This window comes from Leopardus geoffroyi, chromosome A2 (genome assembly GCF_018350155.1).
Source record: "Leopardus geoffroyi isolate Oge1 chromosome A2, O.geoffroyi_Oge1_pat1.0, whole genome shotgun sequence".
Classification (NCBI taxonomy): Eukaryota; Metazoa; Chordata; class Mammalia; order Carnivora; family Felidae; genus Leopardus; species Leopardus geoffroyi.
In genome coordinates, this window is record NC_059331.1 from 36075882 (window position 1) to 36096991 (window position 21110).

The following is a 21110-nucleotide window of genomic DNA, read 5'->3' on the forward strand; positions in this document are numbered from 1 at the left end:
GCAGCTCAGAGCCTGGAGCCTACTTCCAATTCTGCCTCTCTCTCTCTCTCTCTCTCTGCCCCTCCCCCACTCACACTCTGTCCCTCTCTCAAAAATAACCATTAAAAAAAGAAAAAAGAATCAGTCATAACTTCCCAACACACTCTTACTTAACCTATAATCCTAACCCTTGGTCTCAAATGCACAGCAAATAAAAATTCTAATACAGGATGGTGGAGTTCTTAGGGACCAGAATATTGACCGTAATAACAGATCATTATATGAAAGTTAAAAAAAAAAAAAATCTAAATCACAAACTATGCAGAGTGCTACTACAAAACTCAAAACTAAACACTTCTAAAGTAGTTGACACCAAAGAGTTCACTTACATTCTGTATCTTTTAATTTACAAAAAGTAAACAGTAAAATAGAAATCTAGATTCGTCGAATTCAAGCCAAGTTTCGGTATACAGTAGGTGAAGATTGATTTGCTCTTGTACTTTATATATAATGAGAAGAAAATTTGATTTCTGTAATGAAGCCCAATAAATTGCTCACATTAGAAACTGCCAAGTAGGGGAAATGAAGTTGCAAAAGATTATTTAGAGTAGGTGTCATTTAGGTTAGGGAAAAAAAGAGAGCAAGGGTTTTGTATGTACTTACACATGTACCTAAACATCCTGAAAAAGAATGAGTGGATAAGCAGACAGTGGTAAGTACCAACCCAACATCCCTTTGGCCCATCTTCCTTACCATCAGCAAAATGATTGGGTTCCAAAGTGGTCACGTGACAACGTTGTGACCGATGAATGCAAGCACATTGTACTGGACACGTTTTCCAGAAAACCTATTGCACTCCTGACAAAGAGGATGGGAGTCAGGTGCCATGTACATGTTTCCCTTTGCCCTTTCCTGTTTTTCCTGCCCGAAATGAACACGCGCTATCTAGGATTAGAGCAGCCACCTTGCCACCATAACCACAAAAGTCACACAATAAGGACAGTGAGGCAGAAAGGAAAAAAAATACCTGCATTTTTAAACAGTGTACCACTCTGGACTATCCACCTCTAGGCTCCTTGTTAAGGGGGAAAAAAAGTAAGTTGATTTGGTTACATTTAGTTGATTATGTGCAGGTGAACACAATCCAAACTGATTAATACACCAAACTAACAGCTCTGGTTAACTCTGAGGTCAAAACTGGGTAGGGGCACATGGGCAAAGAGGCCTGGAAGCTCTAATTTTGTCTTTCTAAATGTTTTAAAAGAACATTGTTTTATTATTTGTGTCCACTTAGTCAAAAAAAAAAAAAGAGAAAAGAGGATCATTCTAAGAGTCCATAGATAATATTGCACAAAGGAATGGGCGAGCATGTTGGCTTACACAATGTCCCTCTCTGAAGATTAACACGTTCCCAAACACACCTAACTTGTCTGACTATTCCATTCTCCCAGAGTCTTATGGAAGCTTCTCTTGACCTAGATTTCAACCCACTAAGCAGCCTCTTGGGGTAACACACTTTATAAGCTCCATATGTAGCAGTAACCTTCACATGATTTTTAAATTAACTCTTAAGAGTAGTCTCAGGTAGGAATCCTGAGCTGCAAACTAGGTATTATGATTCCCCTTCTACTAGGACTAATCGATACTAGGAAAGGCACTCACCCCAAGATACGGTTTTCAGCACTCCTATGGACGGAATAAATAATAATTACACCTCAGGTCACTGAAAGGATCTGAGCCTCAGCACAGACATGAGGGGATAACAGCACAGACTTCCAGGACCAGGGTGGAAGTCAAATGGGATGTGCGTGCGGTAGATGATTTGGCTCAGCTCCGGTTAATAACATCGTAATAATTACTACTGTCAACTAAACTCATCACCATGTACGTAACATTCTTCTTGAATTAAACTTAAATTCCCAGAGCATTCTTATAATCAGCTTCCATGCACCTGTTCCAGGTTCCAAATGTGGCAATCAGATTCCCTGTCACAATGGGATTCAATGATTCCTCCCACTTCACGCAAAGTGTCCACATGTTGCCACATAGGTACTTCTGAAAGCTCAAAGATATACTGGTGGCACAATTGTTAAGTGATACAGTACATCTAAAAGACAAAGTCCCTCTCCATAAAGGAACATCATGGCCTGTCAATTGGCTAAGCACATTAAGCATACAGAGAGCATTGCACAGATGGAAAAACAATGCCTGTACCCTAAACTATGGGACTAATTTGGAAAGAGGGTTAAAGAGGAAATAATGTTAGATGTTAGCTAACAAGAACCCATGGATGTCAACCTTTAACCACTCAGGTAATGCTCTTAATTGCCATCAAAATGATTTCAAATCATTGAAATGGAAAATGGTTTTTACATCCTATGAATGCTTTCCTAACGTATCGTTACCTAAAAATAAGTTATGTAGAAGTACACTGTGAAACATAAATGCATATACACTTATTTATATATATAACCATAGTTAAATATATTTACATATACATATATATGTATGTATACGTATATATATAGTAAAATGTTAATTCTCCTTGAGTGTTAGAGCTCCAAAGACAAAAACCACTCAGAAATAGCACTTACTTTTAGCACCAAAAAGCCCCTGAAACCAACATTTTTTTAAAGGGGGAGTGGGGCAGGAAAAAGCCCTATTATCTGAAGCAATACAATATATTAAGCTCTGACTGTAGTCAAGAGAGGAGGTAAGGACTAGAGCGGACCCATTTATCTCCATCTCATTCCATCATCCAGTCATGTAAATCTGATTTCTGATTCTCCATCTGCTTATCAAACACCAAATATCACGACAAGATGCTGTCTTCACTAAGAGTGATCCTGTTTTTCCTCCCCTCTGTGGACTGCCGGATCCTGCTCACTTTATCAATCAGTATGGCATTATCTCTAAGTCCTCACGTGGAGCAAGGAAGCCATCACATAAAGCCACCTGTTCCCGTATGAGGAACAAGGCTCGCCCACAGATAATACTTCATGGAAATGCTTGCCATCCCTTACACATGCACCATCCCCTTAAGTCTCAGTGCTTGGAAGGCTATCAGGAACAGCAAAACGTCCATCCGCTTTCACAATATCCTTTTTGTAGTTATGCTACAGTGAAATTATAATACTATCAACCTAGTAACCCATCATTTTAAGGAACGCCTGTGGGAAGCACAAGTATTACTTCTTGACTTTCTTAGTTGATGGGAAAAGAGAAATTATGTTTTTTATTTATCCATTAAGTCTTCTTTTTCAACGAAATTGTACATAAAAATATTTGATGGGTGAGCGGGAACTATTCTAAGTGGTGTGGGTGTGTCTGAGTGTCAGTGTTTAATGGACACACATCCACACAGATCCAAGTGGAATCCTCACAGCAACTTTACAAGGTACATACAATTGCTATTTCATTTGACTGAGCACACTAGTGTTCAGAGAGGTTAAGTAATCTGCTTAAGGTCACACGGCTCATCTTGACGAAACCGGCATTTATTTCCACGCGGTTTTGATCCTGGAGCCGAAACTCTTAACCGATGGGCTATGAATGACGACAACGCATGCAACCTGAAATAAAAATCATCTAGTTATTTTTATCTTTATTCTTGAACATGTGAATCAAGGCTCTCAGACTCAGTTGCTGATACTTCAGGGTCAAGAAAGTCAACATAAATGAGGGAAGCAGGTGGCATAGAAAATGAAAAATGCCCCAAAGGCTGGGGCAGCTAGCAGTCAGCTACAGCAAACTGTTATAAAGAAGAAACAAAAATCTAGTGTTTCCCGAAATCTGAATTTTTATGCCAAATCCTGTGATTTTCAAAAAATTCAACCAATTTAAAAAAACACTTTTAAATATCATCTGGGCCAAACAAAACATTACGTGGTCCACCACTTTGAAACCTCTGCTTCCAACGATAACTTAACCAAATTTTGGTGGGGAAAAAATATATCCAATCACTGGCAATAAATAATTGGTGATGTTCACATTTCCTAGCAAATATCTGATATCTGTTTAACTCTGGAAAACGTGAATCCCTCCTTCCTCCTGAGACAGTTAACTAAACTTGTTTCTTAATTCATGTCTTCCTGCTGCAAAGTTTTCCTTTGCTCAGGTAGAAAATGACCTTGCTGCTTCTATTTATTATTTAACAGAACTCAGTCTCAAAATCCCTGTCATAATCCATAATAAAATAGAGAGAGCAAAACTTAATCGGCTGTAAATGTACAGTAGTTAGCATTCACCGCAAAATGCTAATAATATTTCGAGAATGCCATTTCTCTTCCTGGCCTTTGGACCAAATTGGTTAATGGGCTGAGACCCGGGAAATAATGGAAATGATTTAGGCAGAGAACTTCCCAACCATGCGCCAACCTTGAACTGCACTGCATCCAAGCAGCGAAAGCAGCGCCGAGGTGGCAGCCTATCACACAGGTTTGGCGATGAGAGTTCACCAATCCGTGTGGACACCTGTCACTCTGACAAAAGGACCATCTAATATTTCAGTCCCAAGCAGCCACTGCCCACTTTGTAGACACTCCTAGCACCAGATTTTCTTAGAATACTACACAATTAAAACTGAATGTCTACTGGGTGTGCAGAATGTTTAAATTCTGTGGTTGCAAAGGGTTTTCTAAAAGGTAGTTCTAGTCCATTCAGGTCTCTAACCCAATATGCTAATCACGTACACTCATCACTGGGCTATGACCCTGAAACAGATCAAGGGAAGCCCAGAAATTATTTTTCCGCAATCTTTGCCTTCAAATTCCTCCCTTTCAAAGAAGACATCTCAACCACAGCCTCTGGGACTAGAAAGGAGAATGGCCACCGTGGCCTGCCACCAATTAATATTTTGTAATGTGGCATCTGCACCCCACACATACACAACCCAGCAATTCCTCCCAGCTGTCCATATATCCCAGGGAAATTTCTGAACAGGTCCAGACAGGGACACATACATGGATCACCAATGCACTTTCGTTGGTGTTGTTCTCGTTTGGCTCTGGGATAGTGGAGAACTGGAGCAACCCAATGTCCACTGCGAAGAGAATGAAGTCACCTGTGGAGGGTGTCTGCTCGCTATCGGATGATCGGCCACAATTCGAATCTTGGGACTGTTCTTTACTCACTCTCAGGAACTAACTCGGGAAAATCTTTCCCACTTACATCCTGAAAAGCCGAGATGACAAGCCCTGAGAAATTTTACTTGACATGAGAAAATAGCCTATTGTATTCAATATTCGCTCTATTTTTTAAAACAAATCATATTGTGCCAGGTACCCTGTGAAACAAAAATAAGATACCCATGCCCATCCTTTTGGAATTCTTTGCCTTGGAAAGGAGAAAGACACAAATCCTTTTCATCCCCAGTGATAAAGGCCGCAAAAGACGTGCACACCCATGCAATGAAAAACACTGAAGGCACTGGCACCACCACAGGATGCCGGGAGACGGAAGGACACGCTGCCCTAGGCAGCCATGCAGGGGCGTGAGCCCACCTCCCCTGGGCTCAGCTCTACACCCTCTGCGGCAAGGCCATGGCCCTGCAAGTTTTCAAGCATTCCCTTATTTCTCTCTCCACAAATGGGCAGGAAGGGACACTAGGAATCACCAGAAACTCAAGCCACCTGTGACCTGTCATCTTGACTCCCACCTGCTGGAACTGCAAATTGAGAACACAAATGGAAGCCGAGGAGATTCAACTTACTGGATACCTGAGAAGGGCCAATAAACTCCACCGATGTCCCCCCAAATGGGTCACACACAAGCTCCATGTGCCAATATTGCAGTATGGCACCGGAGCTTTCCCCTAGCACGGTGCTGACTGACGTATCCCCTACGGCCTTTCCCAGCTGGTCCAAGGGTAAGCTTATCTTTGCTGACACCTGAGGTGGTGACAGGCCAGCCTGCCACACAACCATCAAGTAATTGCCCTGGAGGAAAACAGCTCTCCGTGGATGCCACTAGTTGCCTGTGTTTCCAGCACCCCTTACCAAGACCCTGGACTTGTTAACAAGGGCAGGGAGACAAGGATGTAGCTGTAAACACAGCAAATCTTCCTCTTTTTCAGGCCACGGTGAAACCTGCAAACTTCCTCTCAAAACAAATATTGGAAATGGATAAAATAAAACTTATGGGATTGCAAAGTAAGATAGCTACATTTTTAAACAGTGTTTAGGATACATGCACATCCACATGTCGCTGTTAGTAAAAATAGGCATAGAGTGGCACAAGGACCACACGACAGTCATTACAAGGATGTTTATTTTTACCCTAATTAACCTGTTGATTAACGTGTTCCTGAGGGTTTCCAAACTAGTACATATTATTACACAATATTCATAGAGATTCTAATTCTATCCTTCAGGAACGCTCAAGCTACAAATATCTTCTAATTGTGAAATGCATCACTCTATCTGCCACACGTGCCTCCTTATGAGCCATCAGCAACGTGGATCAAGCAGGATAAGGGACACTGTCAGGGGCCAGGGAGCAGAATGCAGGTATTTAGTCATCCTGGATTGGAACCATCTGAACTGGCATCTCAGCGATGATGAAACCCACTGGCCACAATTGCTGACCTATCTGTGGCCACTCCCTCACTACAGCTCAATGCTCACGAGCACCTTAGCAATAGATCATTTAGCTGGAGGGTTCAAGCTACATTGAGTGCGAATACATTTTACTCCTAAAAATAAAGGTCACAATCTACTTCCAATGAGACAGTAGGTGCATTGTTGCACTCTGACTACAAAAAGGCACCCATGACACAGCATTAATAGAAAATCAAAGCCCTTTTAAGTCAATTTCTTTTTTCTCCATTAAAATGCCATCAGCACACGCTTGAAAAATGAGATACGTACAGATAGGGGACATCTATCTAATGTTGTAATTGCTACCAAGATGGATAGAAGGACCCATAAGAATCTGCCCCTCTCCTAGTCAGATCTACACATTGTCAATTTAAAAACTCATCTAACTTCTGTGTTTTACAGCTGTAGAAACTGAGGCCAAGAAATTCAGAAATTTATCATAGTAATATTTCATGGTCTACAAAACTAGTTACTGCCTAAACCTGGAAGAAAGGCGGGTCTCCTGGCAGGCGTTCTCAGGCATTAGAACTACTCAGATGTGATTTAAAATATTTTTATCCAAAAAGTTGTATGGTTTAAATTATGACACACCGTTATTTTAACTTACTAATTCAGACTAATTAGAGTGGTCATATCAGTCTGGCTTATTAACATGCCTAAGTAATTTAAAAATAAATCTATGATTTTATTATTTTCAAGTACTCTCAGCAACTTCACCTAGGTAACAAGAGGAGAATTTATAATTGGCAATATTTTTATTTTACCTGCTAAAAATGCATTAGGTGCATTATTTACAAAAATTAACTCCACATGAATCACAGACCTAAATGTAAAGCCTAAAGCTAAAACATTTTCTAGAAAACCACCTCTGTGACCTTGGGTTAGAGACAACCATTCCTAAGACATCAAAAGCGCAATACAGAAAAGCGCACACTGGGAAACTGGACTTCATCAAAACAACAACAAAAATATGTTCTTCAGGGGCGCCTGGGTGGCGCAGTCGGTTAAGCGTCCGACTTCAGCCAGGTCACGATCTCATGATCCGTGAGTTCGAGCCCCGCATCAGGCTCTGGGCTGATGGCTCAGAGCCTGGAGCCTGTTTCCAATTCTGTGTCTCCCTCTCTCTCTGCCCCTCCCCCGTTCATGCTCTGTCTCTCTCTGTCCCAAAAATAAATAAACGTTGAAAAAAAATTAAAAAAAAAAAAAAAAAATATGCTCTTCAAAAGACACTACTAAGAGGATGAACCAACTGACAGAAATTATTTGCAATTTACTTACCTGGTGAAGGAATTATATCAAGGATACATAAAAAACTCTCAAAACTCAGTATGCAAAAACAAACCCTACTTTTGAAAAAGGGACAAATTACTGGAATCCACGCTTCGCCATAGGTACACACAGCAATGGAAATCAGGTGCGACATCATCAGTCATTAGGGAAAAGCAAATGAGAACCACCGTAGGGTATCACTGCACACTTAGTGAAAAGCCCACCAATAAAAACACAGAGCCTACCAGGCGTGCACAGCGACAGGAGGCACTGAGCCTCTCATTCACTGCTGGTGGGAGTGGGGGGCTGGTCCAACCACTTTGGAAAACAGTTTGACAATTTCTTAAAATGTCAAACATACATCCACCACACCAACCAATCATTGTGCTCCCTGGTATTTGCTTAAGAGTAATGAAAGTTTAGGTCCACATAAGCTCTTGTACAAAATGTTCCTAAGGCCTCTCTCTGAAATGGCCCAAACTGCAAAACACCCCAAATGTCCATCAACAGGTGAATGGATAAACAGCGTGTGGCCAACAATGGAATTACTCAGCATTTTTTTTTAAATGAGCTGATACACATGACATCACGGAAAAATCATAGAACAATTATGCACACGGAGGGGCACCTGGATGGCTCAGTCAGTTAAGCGTGACTTCAGTTCAGGTCATGATCTCGCGGTTCGTGAGTTGGGAGCCCCCCATGGGGCTTCTCTGCTGTCAGCACAAAGCCCACCTCAGATCCTCTGTCCCTCTCTCTCTCTGTCCCTCCCCCGTGCATGCATGCACTCTCTCAAAAAATAAGTAAACTTAAAACAATTATGCCCAAAGAAATCAAAGAAGAAAAAAATACATACTGCATGATTCCACTTAAACACAATTCTACAAAATGCAAACTCATCTCTAATGACAGAAAGATCAGTAGTTTACCTAGGGATGGTGGGGGCGGGGGCAAGAGGTACCGGTTATCATGAGGGGCAAACCTCTCTCAGGGGTGACACATATATTCATCATTTTGATCGTGCAGATGGTTTCATGATGTACATATATGTGCTAAAACTTAACAAACTTGGATGTCTGGGTGGCTCGGTCGGTTGAGCATTTGCCTCTTGATTTTGGCTCTAGTCATGAGCTCATGGTCCGGAGATGGAGCCCTATGTGGGGCTGTGCACTGGGTATGGAGTCTGCTTAAGGTTATCTCCCCCCACCACCCCTCCCCAGCTCACACACATGCAGCGCGTGCTCTCTCTCTCTCTCTCAAAAAAGAGAAAACTTATCAAATTATACACTTTTAAATGTGCCATTCGCGGTACGTCAGTTACACTTCAATAAAGCTGTTAAGAAGAAATGCAATTAAAAGAAGGGCTTTACATTCCAAACATAAGACCAAAACTCTTTATATGAACTATTTAATTTAAAACCTCACAAAAACACTTTGAAATGTGGCACGTTGCTAGGCCCATTTCCAGGAAAAAGAAACTGAGGCTCCAAGAGAATGAATAACTTTGCTATTCAGGAACTCACATAGCTAGGACTTTACAGAGCAAAGGCACAAGCATTTTGATTTCACATTAAATAAATGCTTCCAAAGAACTTGACAATTTTTTAAGATAACTTCAACAGCTCCCAGGCAAATATATTTACACTATTTATTTGCTTAGCAAATCTCTTTTCATAGACAGCACATGGGTAAATGTCATCCCTATCATTCCAGGATCATCACAAACTCTAAAATTAATAGGGTTCAAATTAAGGTTTCAGTGACTCAGGAACAATCCACGTTCTGACGTGTGACACACCCCCTGAGAGTTGCAAGTGAGGCTCACTGTAAAATAAATTCAACATCAGCACAACACAGGGTGGAAAGGACAGGCTAATAACCTTCTTGCTCCCACCTGAAGAGATCAAACCCCTGAATTTTTCTCCAGGAGCAGACACACATGCACACACACACACACACACACAATCCTGGCAACCAAACGCTGATCTAGCCATTCTGTGAGTGTTTCAAATGTCTACGTGGTGCCCTAAAAGTACGCTAACTAGGAAAATAATAAGCTGCCCTCTCTCTTTACATACGGGCGTTATTTCCTACAGGATACGACTGGCCAGCAACAGCTTAAACCCATGTAATACTGCCAATTGGAATTCCCCATCGTCCGCTGGTCAACACTACTTGGAAGTCTTTAGGATGACACTGCAAGACATCTGGCGAAGGGGTAGAGAAAACAGAAACATATTCACTTCCCTGACTCAAATCTACCCAGGCTCTCAAAGCTCCTGTTGGAAGAAGTGCCTTCCACCATCCCTTGCAAATGCTTTCCAAACAACAACTTCCGTGATGGTGCTTCATTTGGAGGAAGAAGACACACAACTATGTTCTCCTTCATCCATCACCAAGTTCAGGTTGCTCAAGTCCTCCACCCCCAGACTTCAGGTATTTATTTCTAGTCCTTTAGCAGGTAGCAAAGGTCAGTGACGAACCAGAAAAAAATTACCTGCTTCTAGTAACACTATGGATACTCCCATTTTATTCATTTCGTGCTCATAATATCTTTTCCCTGAAACAAAGTTCTCTATTATTTTCCCTTCTGACCTTGAGACCCTGTAACTCACATCAAACAGGTAAGAAACAGGAAACCCAATTGGAGACGTCACCACCTTCAAGCTCTCTTGGTCTTGTTTAAATGAGTTACAGTTCTCACCTGATTTCCAACATTCCCTAAAACAGAAACACTGATGGCACATGACATTAGGAGTGAAATTGGTTTTTTAAATTTTTTTAATGTTTATTTATCTTTGAGAGAGATGGAGAAACAGAGTGTGAACAGGGGAGGGGCGGAGAGAGGGAGGGAGAGGGAGAGAGAGGGGGAGAGAGAGGGGGAGAGAGAGAGAGAGGGGGGGAGGGAGAGAGAGAGAGAGAGAGAGAGAGAGAGAGAGAGAGAGAGAGAGAATGAATCCCAAGCAGGCTTCAGGCTCTGAGCTGTCGGCACAGAGCCCAACGCGGGGCTCAAAATCACAAACTGTGAGATCATGACCTGAGCAGAAGTCAGACGCCCAGCCGACTGAGCCACCCAGGCGCCCCGGAGTGAAATTTTTTTTAACTCTGTATACACACATAGCCTTCTCATAAACAATCAATCATTTCTAGTGGCTTTTTGAACATCTCTTCAATAATATTATTTCCAGTGTGCTATTCTGAGACCACCAAATGGGGCAAAATATTTCAAGCATCCAAACTACACCTAAGAAAACAAAACCTTTTTCTTCCTGTCCCATCTCTACCCTTCCTGACTCTTTTTACCAATGATTTCATTTTCTTTATATGGGACAAAAGATTCTGGTTTCCTTATATAGCACTGACATCCAGAGGAGATACTGACCTGTAGCTTTTAAACCCCAAATTGTAGGCTTTGTTTAGATGAGTTTAACTGCATGGCTTGAAAGAGGAAAGAGGAACTTTCTTCTCAAGGGTGAGGAGAATCTTTTTCCTAACTACCCAGAGAACTCTTCAAAGGCAGGATCTTTGCCTGCTCTGCCTCAAAGACTCAAAAGGGGGCAGAAGGAAAAGCCTGCTTTGCCAAGTAGGGTGACTCCCCAGCTCATTTAAGGAACTGAAATCCTTTTCTCTCCAGTCAGTGAAACAACCCTTCCTTCCCTCGAAAAACGATGTGAAGCCTGCTCATTTGTCAGGCATTTTGCAAGGCTGACCTTGCCGACAGCACTGGGACTCGAACTTAGAGCTGAGGACGTCGGAAGAAGCCGGGGATTAACACCTCGTGTAATCTGTTCCTTTCCCTTCTTATTAAATGCCAAGGTTCTGAAAAGCCCATCAAGATGGCGCTGGAGGAAAACAATGTAGGGTACAAGGTAGGTAAATGGACGCTAGAGGCTTTCGGCATCCAGGAATGACCGTGCCGGTGCAAAATGAGTATTTATTCACAGTCCTTCGGAAAAGTGGAGATGGAAGTCACCTTTTTAGAGGCAAAATATCGCTCTATCAGCCCGGCTGTGGCACATTAAGGCTAAAATGGAGACTCAGCAGGCCTGGATGAAACCAGAGCTTGGTAAGAGCGAGAGTCTCACTTTGTTTTTCCTTCCAGATCAGTGATTCTCATCTCTGGCCCCAGGCCTGAACACTCACCAGGTAGCTATTAGCTAATACAGTTGCCTGGGCTCCACCTGGCAAGATTCAGACGCAACGCAGCTGTGGTAAAAAGCCTCTGCCTTTGATCGTGTAATAGCTCCTCAGAGAGAGAATTAAGTAGGCATCATCATACAGACACCCTTATCAATCACCGCCCAAACAGAGGCTTTTTGACCATTCCACAATCCTTCTTCTTGTTGATAAAACAAAGGATTTGCCTGTGGAGCTGCATACATAGAGAAACCATTCGCTGGAGGTGGGGCAGGAGGAGGACAGGGAAATTATGGAAGAAACCGTACTGAAACTGCATCATCAGATTGCACCTGAGGGGGTAAATGCCCAGTATTGGTCAAAAGAAGCTGTCCGTGGAGTAACTTCAAGACTTACTGGCTGGAGCCATCACACACACACACACTCACTCACTCACTCACTCACTCTATCTCAAATTATTTTGAGACTTCACTCTTCCTAAAAGTACTCTCTTGCAAAGAATGGTCACATAGGCAGTGATGAGGAAATGGAACGATCTTCCCCACTCTTTATGAACAGAGGTCACAAACCCCACTTACCTAGCATCTTCCCTAAACCTAGAAGTAGTCATTGGGGGGGGAGAGGGGGGACTAAATACAACATAAAAACAAATTAAGTAAAAACACAGATAAAACATTGTGCCCTACAACTGACCCATGAAAATGCAAATAACTCATAATTCTCATCTTTCAGGAAGTACTGTTCAGACCCAATGTGTTAGCTTGTGCTGTTTATCACAATACATGTGGCTATGGAGCACTTGAAATGTGGCCAGGGCCACAGGTAGAAATAATATTTTGGATATATTAGGTTACATAAAACGTATTCATAAAATTAATTTCACCTATTTCCCTCAACTTTTTAACACGGTTATAGAACATTTAAAATTACATATGCAGCTCTCATATTTCTACTGGACCACCATGCAGTAGACCAGGCTTGCTTTCTGCTATTGAGCTCTTCTGAGCCTTGCCTGCCCCCTAGTGTCAGAACTCCGGCAACACAGGCAAATCATTTTCCAAACATCTGTATAAGTACCATTCATTTTAGTCTGCAAAGTAAACAATAGTAGCTTACATATGCAGCTTTATTATTTGCAGTTTTCACAAGTAAGTTGCATTTGAGCCTCATCAAAATAACTCCTGTAGTAGAAGTTGCATTCCCCACTTAGTTGTTATCTTGGAAAGAAAGACATTTCTTACAGAAAATTAGGGTGAAAATAGTCATTCCAATCAAAAGTACCTGCAGAGTTCCTGTAAAACTTCAGCCATTATAGGAGCCAGAAACATGAGCTCAAACTTAGATTCAATAACTACTCTTCGATTTATCCTAAGTTAAAAATAACACAAGGCACCTGTAGGGGCTAAGGGCTGGCCACCCCCAAGATGGGCCACGTTGGCATAAAAGTTATTTTGAGCTGAAAGCAATCAAGACCCAGTGGATTAGGTAAAGCTCTTTAACTCCCCGTGAAAACTCTGTAAAACGATTTTTGATAGAAGACCTGCTCCAGGAAGAGAGCTATCACCGGAAGTAACTACGTTATGATATGAACCAGGTATGGTAGAGAGGCAGAATAGGCCTGGTCCATGAACATTGTCTATAACCCACTGTTCCTGAGTATCCCAGCAAACATCTGTTTACCGCACATTTACTGCTTCATTCTTCCTAAGGATTGCATTCCTTCTCTTTGAAGGCCCAGACCCCTACCCACTTCTTAGTTCAGAATGATGGACATACCTCATTTTGCCTGGCTTTGTAACTTCCATGTCTGTATGGATTCCCCGTACATAGCCTATTAAATTTTATTTTCTCCTGTTTATCTGTCTCGTGTCAGTCTGATTCTTAATCCAGCTAGAAGGACCTTGAGGGGACCAGATATTCTTGCTCCCTGACACACCAAATCACAGAACCACAACATTCAAATTTTCATCATCATTTATAATACGGAAAACAGGACACCTAAATTACCATAAATTTCGACAGTATAGATAGCTATAAAATAGAATACATTTAAAAGGAGAAGGCAGGTTGCAATAAAGACAACTAACATTCATTGAGCACTAACTGTGGAACACAATTCTTAGCACTTTCAAGACGTGAATACAGGCATACCTCGGAGATACTGCAGGGGCAGTTCTAGACCACTGCAATAAAGTCAACGACACAATAAAGACAAAAGGATTTTGTTTCCCAGTGCATATAAAAATTATGCGTACAATACACTATAGTCTATGAAGGGCACATTATCATTAGGTCTAAAAAACAATGTACATACCTTTAAAATACTTTATTACAAAAATTGCTAACCATCATCCAGGCTTTCAGTGAGTCATAATCATTGATTGACTGCAGATCACCATAATACGATAATGACATGGTTTTAAATATTGCAAGAATTACCCAAATGTGACACAAAGATGTGACATGAGCCAATGCTATTGCAAAAATGGTGCCAGTACACTTCCTTGCACAAGATTACGACATTCAATTGGAAAAAAAAGATAAAAAGAAAGAAAAGGAACGAAGAAACAATTCAGTAAAGCACAAGAAAACCAAGTACAATCAAACAGGGTGTATGCCTGTGGTGGACCTCTAGTTACAAACCTAACGGGACTCTTTTTTTATATTTTATTATCTCCACTTTACAGAGGAGACTAAGTCCCAAACCAAATTGATAATCCGCCCAAGTACAGAAGGGGGAACCAAGCACACATGAAACTCCCACAGCTCACTGCACCACGAACAGTACAATCCCTTGTATCTGACCCAGGCATTTCATGTCTTCTGCCAGCACCCAGGAAACTGTGACTGGCGGACTCATTAGCCAGCAAGCAGGGGGAGATCTCAGACCTGTCACAATTCTCATCACCCGACCAGCTTCCAGCACCTCCAGTTCACTCTGTCCCCAGCTTCCTGCAGCCTTGTTAGAAATACCTTTTTTCCTGCTTTCTTCAAGTTGAGCCGAAATGTCAGTCTTCATAAAGCAATGCTCTTCATCACGGTCAGCCTTTTAGAACCATGAAAAACAAGCCTTTTTCTCTTGTACATGATAAAGCTTTGACATCTCAAGGCAACTATCTCCTTGTACCGACACAATTCCCAGCCGTTCCTCAAAGATGAAAGTTTCCAGACTGGCTCTCATTCTGGATGCCTCTAAATACATACATAGCTACCATTTATTGAGTGTTTACTATGTGCTAATCCATCTGCCTACTTTTTCTCATTCTGTCACCCCCATAACCTCGTAAGGTAAATACATAGAACATTGCATTTTCACAGACGATGAAGTAGGTTCAGAATGGTTAAGTGGTCTTGACAAAGCCACACAGCCATACGTGCAGAATCAGGATTATATCTGACTTGAGAGTCCAAATACTTGGTTCCCTTTATGGCTTCATTCTCACGTGTGTTCCAATTAGTCAGGGCCTATTTACACCTGGACAGAGTATAGCACATAGGAGGCTTTACACCAAAGCAGATTATATTAAATAGCAGCTAAGCACCACAGCATCTGCTGTCATTTAAAACCCCAAAACAGGTCATACTTAAAGCTCCCTGGAAATAGAGCCACTGAAATGAATCTGCAAACCAGCAGCACCTACGTTCCTAACTGTCTGTTACATCAGAAAAGAAGCTATGATGTTACATCAGAGAAGAAGCATCCAACTTCTAAGGGGAATTGTAAATTTCTTTGAAGTATCCAATTTCTCCTAGGAATCAATCTCAAGGTCGTAGGGTGTTTATCATCCCAAACTCATCATGTCTACACTGGACGAAACTTTTGCAAAGATCCCCCCAGAACTAATTCCACAAGCTTCTCAAGTTTCTGAAGCTGGCAGCACCTTTCCACCATGTTGTCTGCTGCCCTCTTGCGGGGAAACGGTGCTACTGACAGGGGAAAAAAAAGAGGAAAAAGAAAAAGACAAATCGCTAGTTGAAGAAATAACAGAGTTAACTCTGACTTCTTTTAAAAGAAACTGACCTAGCAGTTGACCCTTTCACCTTTTCTATTGCTTGAGGCTACACAAGTCCACGTGGTCTCACACTCCATCATTACACCAAGTAAGACCTTAGAAAACAAAGAAGGATGGTCTTTTGTGTTTTCTAATTCCTTAGAAACACCACTTGTGGACTTCTGTCCATGAATGCCATGTGCCTTAAAGAAAGACTCCCACCACCTATCCTAGGAAAAGTAGGTGGGGTTTTATTAGGTTTGGCTTCTTAAGGCTTGAACTGAAATGAAAACCGCAAGCCACACCTAACACCTCATCTTGCAAAAGTGGGGTGAGTCGCACCTTCTTCCCCACCATCTTAGAGAGTCGTTGTAAGAACTCTCCTTGTTTAGGGGCGCCTGGGCGGTTCAGTCGGTTAAGCATCTGACTTCGACTCAGGCCACAATCTCGTGGTTCGTGAACTCGAGCCCCACGTCAGGCTCTGTGCTGACAGTTCAGAGCCTAGGGCCTGCTTCGGACTCTGTGTCTCCCTCTCTCTACCCCTCCCGCACTCATGCTCTCTCAAAAATAAACATTAAAAAAATGTTAAAAAAAAAAAAAAAAAGAACTCTCCTTGTTTATACGCAACCATCAATGAGCCACTCTCCTAAACCAAGCCATTAAAAGCATCCAATAAACTTCTAACTAGGGTTTCCCAGGGCCACAGCTCCTTTAATTGGCCAGCACCAAACACAAAGCCCTTGGGACAGTGTCAGGAGTCCTTCTGGACACTCACGCACAGGCTTCTGCAGTTAACCCTCTGCAGCTTGTTCCTGCTCTGGAGCTGCCTACATCCAGAGCGGAGTAAAAATCTGACTAGAGCTTCTCAGCCTCTCAGTACAGACAGCCTCCCCCACCCCACCCCACTCCTGTTGATTCTGACTCTGAGTTTTCTATCAGCGGAGCTCTTATGCTAGGAAGAAAACCACAGACTTGCTTCTCCTGAAGGTCATTAGTGAAAATTTCTACCAGTCCCCAACCCCTCTCCATCACACACACACACACACACACACACACACACACACACACACACAGCCTCACTGGAATGGGAGGGAAAAGGGAGAACAGTGAAGGGATGAGGTAGGGGATTATCAAAGTGCCCAGTCTACAAAAAGCTTTTGCAAACCAATGAGTAAACAATCACGAGAGCCAAAAGAAAAGTGGATAAAGAATACAGTAGCTCAAATAAAAACAAACAGTTCACCAGCACGCTGAGTTGTCAGTCAAAAACAGATGCAAGCCCATACAACCCACAAGTTGGCGAAAAATTAAAACCTGATAGCACCAATGGGGCGCCTGGATGGCTCAGTTGGTTAAGCGACTGACTTCGACTCAGGTCATGATCTCGCAGTTTGTGAGTTCGAGCCCGGAGCTCTGTGCTGACAGCTCACAGCCTGGAGCCTGCTTCAGATTCTGTGTCTCCCCCTCTCTCTACCACTCCCATGCTCACGCTCTGTGACTCTCTCTCAATAATAAATAAACGTTAAAGAAAAAAAAACTTGAAGCACCAAGCATTGACAAGGGTTTGGGGAAACGGGCATGACCACACAATTACTGTTAGTGGAAGTATAAATAAGTCCAAAAGTTTCTAAGGGCACTTTGGCACTACTAAAACATTAACGTGCTGGGTCAGAATCTGAATACTCACCGAAATTCAGGTTCTGCTAGTCTCCCTGCACCCGCAGCTAAAGTGTTTCCCAGTTGCTCTGCAGTAAGGTGTGGTTATGGGCCTCTGGTATACACACATACTGGTATACACATTCTTTTTTTTCTGGAAGGATAGTTGTTAATGATTAATTTTATGTATCAGCTGGATTGGGCCATGGGATGCCCAGATACCTGATTAAACATTATTTCTGGGCGTGTCTTGAAGCACATGGGTGGCTCAGATGGGTAAGCCCCCAACTCTCGATTTTGGGCCAGGTCATGGTCTCATGGCTGGTCTCATGGTTGGGCTCCATGATGACAGCACAGAGCCTACTTGGAATTTTCTCTCTTTCTCTCTCTCTCTCTCTCTGCCCCTCCCCCACTTGCTTACACTCACTCGCTCTCTCTCAAAATAAATAGTTTTTAAAAAATATTATTTCTGGGGGCGCCTGGGTGGCGCAGTCGGTTAAGCGTCCGACTTCAGCCAGGTCACGATCTCGCGGTCCGTGAGTTCGAGCCCCGCGTCGGGCTCTGGGCTGATGGCTCAGAGCCTGGAGCCTGTTTCCGATTCTGTGTCTCCCTCTCTCTCTGCCCCTCCCCCGTTCATGCTCTGTCTCTCTCTGTCCCAAAAATAAATAAACGTTGAAAAAAAAAATTTTTTTTTTAAAAAATATTATTTCTGGGTGTGTCTGTAAAGGTGTTTCTGGAAGCGATTAGCATTTAAATTGGCGGACTGAGTAGATGCCACTGCCCAATGTGTCAGAGCCTCATCCAATCCCTCCACCTTGCAGATTACAGATCATGGAACATCTCAGCCTACACAGTTATGTGAGCCAATACATCATAAGAAATCTCTTTCTATATCTAACACACATGCGCGCACGTGCGCTAACACACACACACACACACACACACACACACACACACACACACACGGTAAAAGAATAAGAGAACAGAGCCCCCTGCAGGAGGGAACCAGTCCTAGCTCCTTTGATGGTTGTTTAGACAAGTGGTGAGAGGGATTTAAATCACAAAGATGGAAGAAGCCCCCAAAAGCCAAGAAGCACGTGCTGAGAATCCAAATAAAATCACCTAGGAATGAAAATTTCATTTCCTTAGCAGAATCTGCCAAGGCTTTGCTCTGACTTCTTGCTGTCCTGATTGCTGTTGAGTCTTTGCTCATATGGAAGATCCTGTCCCTACTTGTTGTGTATATAATTCTAATCTTAATTTATATCTATCCCTATGGTTGCACCTTTTCTAAATTCAAAGACATGAGGATTGCCACATGGATAAAAACTGAAGGTTCCGTCACATCCTCTGTTTCCTTCAACTTTTAATCACTTCCCAACACAGTGCTGCAAACTAAGTCCCTGGATGTCTGGAAATCTGTTCTTGATAACCTGCCCCACTGAAAGGTTTGCCTGACTGCTACCCTCTCAACCTCCACCCAAGAAAAGAGATACGAATTAAACAGATAAGACTAATGACTTCACACACTCTATCCCTGAGAACAAGCTCATCAAAAGACACACAGTGCAATGACCAGCTAGCTGTAGGCACTTCACAGCAGCCAAATGGTATTGATTTTATGCTGATTCATTAAAATTTCAATTATTTTTCCCTTCTTCTCTGAACTCTCGCTTGAGAAGGGAAAATTGAGTCGTGAGGGATTTTTAAACTCATCTGAAGCCTAAAATTATGTCTTAACCTTTAAATACCAGAATAACAGAGTGGAAAGCACAACCTGTCACACATCTGAAGGTAGGGATATCTGATAAACTCTACACACAAGACCTGTGGGAGAGAATTCATGATTCTGACCTATACCTGGTTTAAGGGTTCAATATTCACTTTTTCACCAAGCCGTCAAAGCAAGCCTGGCATTGCCACGCCTCAAACTATGGAAGCAAAGACAGTAAATTAATTACCTGGCAATAAGTCCACAAACGTGAATTACTCAGGAAAACACAATTCACTGTGGGCTTTCCAAGTATGTACCACTTTCAATGTAGATGCAACAAGGAAAGGGGAATGGGGGCAAACACACACACACACACACACGCACCTGCACAACCACACACAGATACTTAACTGATTATTTTCATCTCTTTTTAGAAATAAGCAAAGTATAGACCAGGGTCTCACTAGAAATTATGAGGATGATACTCTAAAACTTTAGACACGTTTTATTTTAGGTCCCATACAAAAGCTACCACTGCTTTTTTCTTTCCTTTCTTCTTCATTTTTTTTAAACCCTTCACCATCGTTTCTCCACACATGTTGAAAAGGTCTTAGATTATCTGAAAGCTTCGCTCTAGCCCTGGAAGTGTTTAAGTTTACCAATAAAGATGTTCTGCCTTCAAAGGAAGCTACAGCAGTAATACATGCACAAAGAAAGTGCTGCTGGCTCTCTGGGATTCTTTGAGAAAAACCACTGTAAGAATGGAAATGTACTCAAGAAAGGAAAAGGAACAAACCTGGAAAACATCTTTAAAAAATGTCTGCAGCAACATTCTTTAAACACCACACCACTGAACTGCTTTGCTCTCATTATTTCATGCTTTCTCCCGTTATTTATACACCATCAAAAGCTCCTGTCAATTACCTGAGTCTCAAACATGGGCTCTGACGTTTGCAAGGGTTTTATTAATTGATCTCAGTGGCATATCATGAGCTTAAAGGGCTTACCTGCGTGTCCCCGGAGGTGCTGGCTCGAGGCGGACATCAGCTTACAGCACACCATTAACACATAGGCCAGAAAGAGCCAGTGTGACAGTAACACTGACTTAGCATAGACTCTCATCCTGGAGAGAAAGCAGGACACAAAGTCAGCGAGAGCTCAGTGAGGTGAGGCCCTGGGGCAAACATGCCAACAGGCTCTGGGGGAAACTGGGAGAAAGCTGCAGGACATATTCAGTGCCGGACTTCTTCTCCCCCCAAGGAAAGTGAAGGCCAATTACATCTGATTTGCATCACATATTAACTCAATGTGCAATGAACACTTTTTGTAATTATGAGTTTTCATGTTAGCAATGTGCTTCAGTGAGAAGTCTATTTAGGGCCACCTGGGTGGCTCAGTCGGTTAAGTGGCTGACTTCAGCTCAGGCCACAATCTCACGGCGTATGGGTTCGAGCCCTGCATCAGTCTCTGTGCTGGCAGCTCAGAGCCTGGAGCCTGCTCCAGATTCTGGGTCTCCTGCTCTCTCTCCCCCCGCCCACCCCACTCGTGCTATGTCTTGCAAAAATAACCATTTTAAAAAAAAACTTTTACAACTGCTAAGTCTATTTATGAAGCCCCAGTGTATAGCTTGACTTGTCCTGATAGAACATGGGGGTATATATACTATTTTATACCATGAAATGAGAAAGTTACATACTTAAAGGTGGATTCAAATAAAATAGCCACGGTTTCTGCATTTCAAAGAAACCACGGAAATTGTCACACTCA

General features: G+C 42.4%; 1 protein-coding gene across 3 annotated transcripts in view; it reads right to left on the reverse strand.

The window, feature by feature from the left end:
* Nucleotides 1-21110, reverse strand: part of TAFA4 (TAFA chemokine like family member 4) — a 182938-nt gene that overhangs the window by 109527 nt on the left and 52301 nt on the right. For all 3 annotated transcript variants that reach the window (XM_045493483.1, XM_045493482.1, XM_045493481.1), the window contains exon 3: nt 20351-20466. In XM_045493483.1, coding sequence (XP_045349439.1) covers nt 20351-20466 — 116 coding nt within the window. The remainder of the gene's footprint in view (nt 1-20350; nt 20467-21110) is intronic.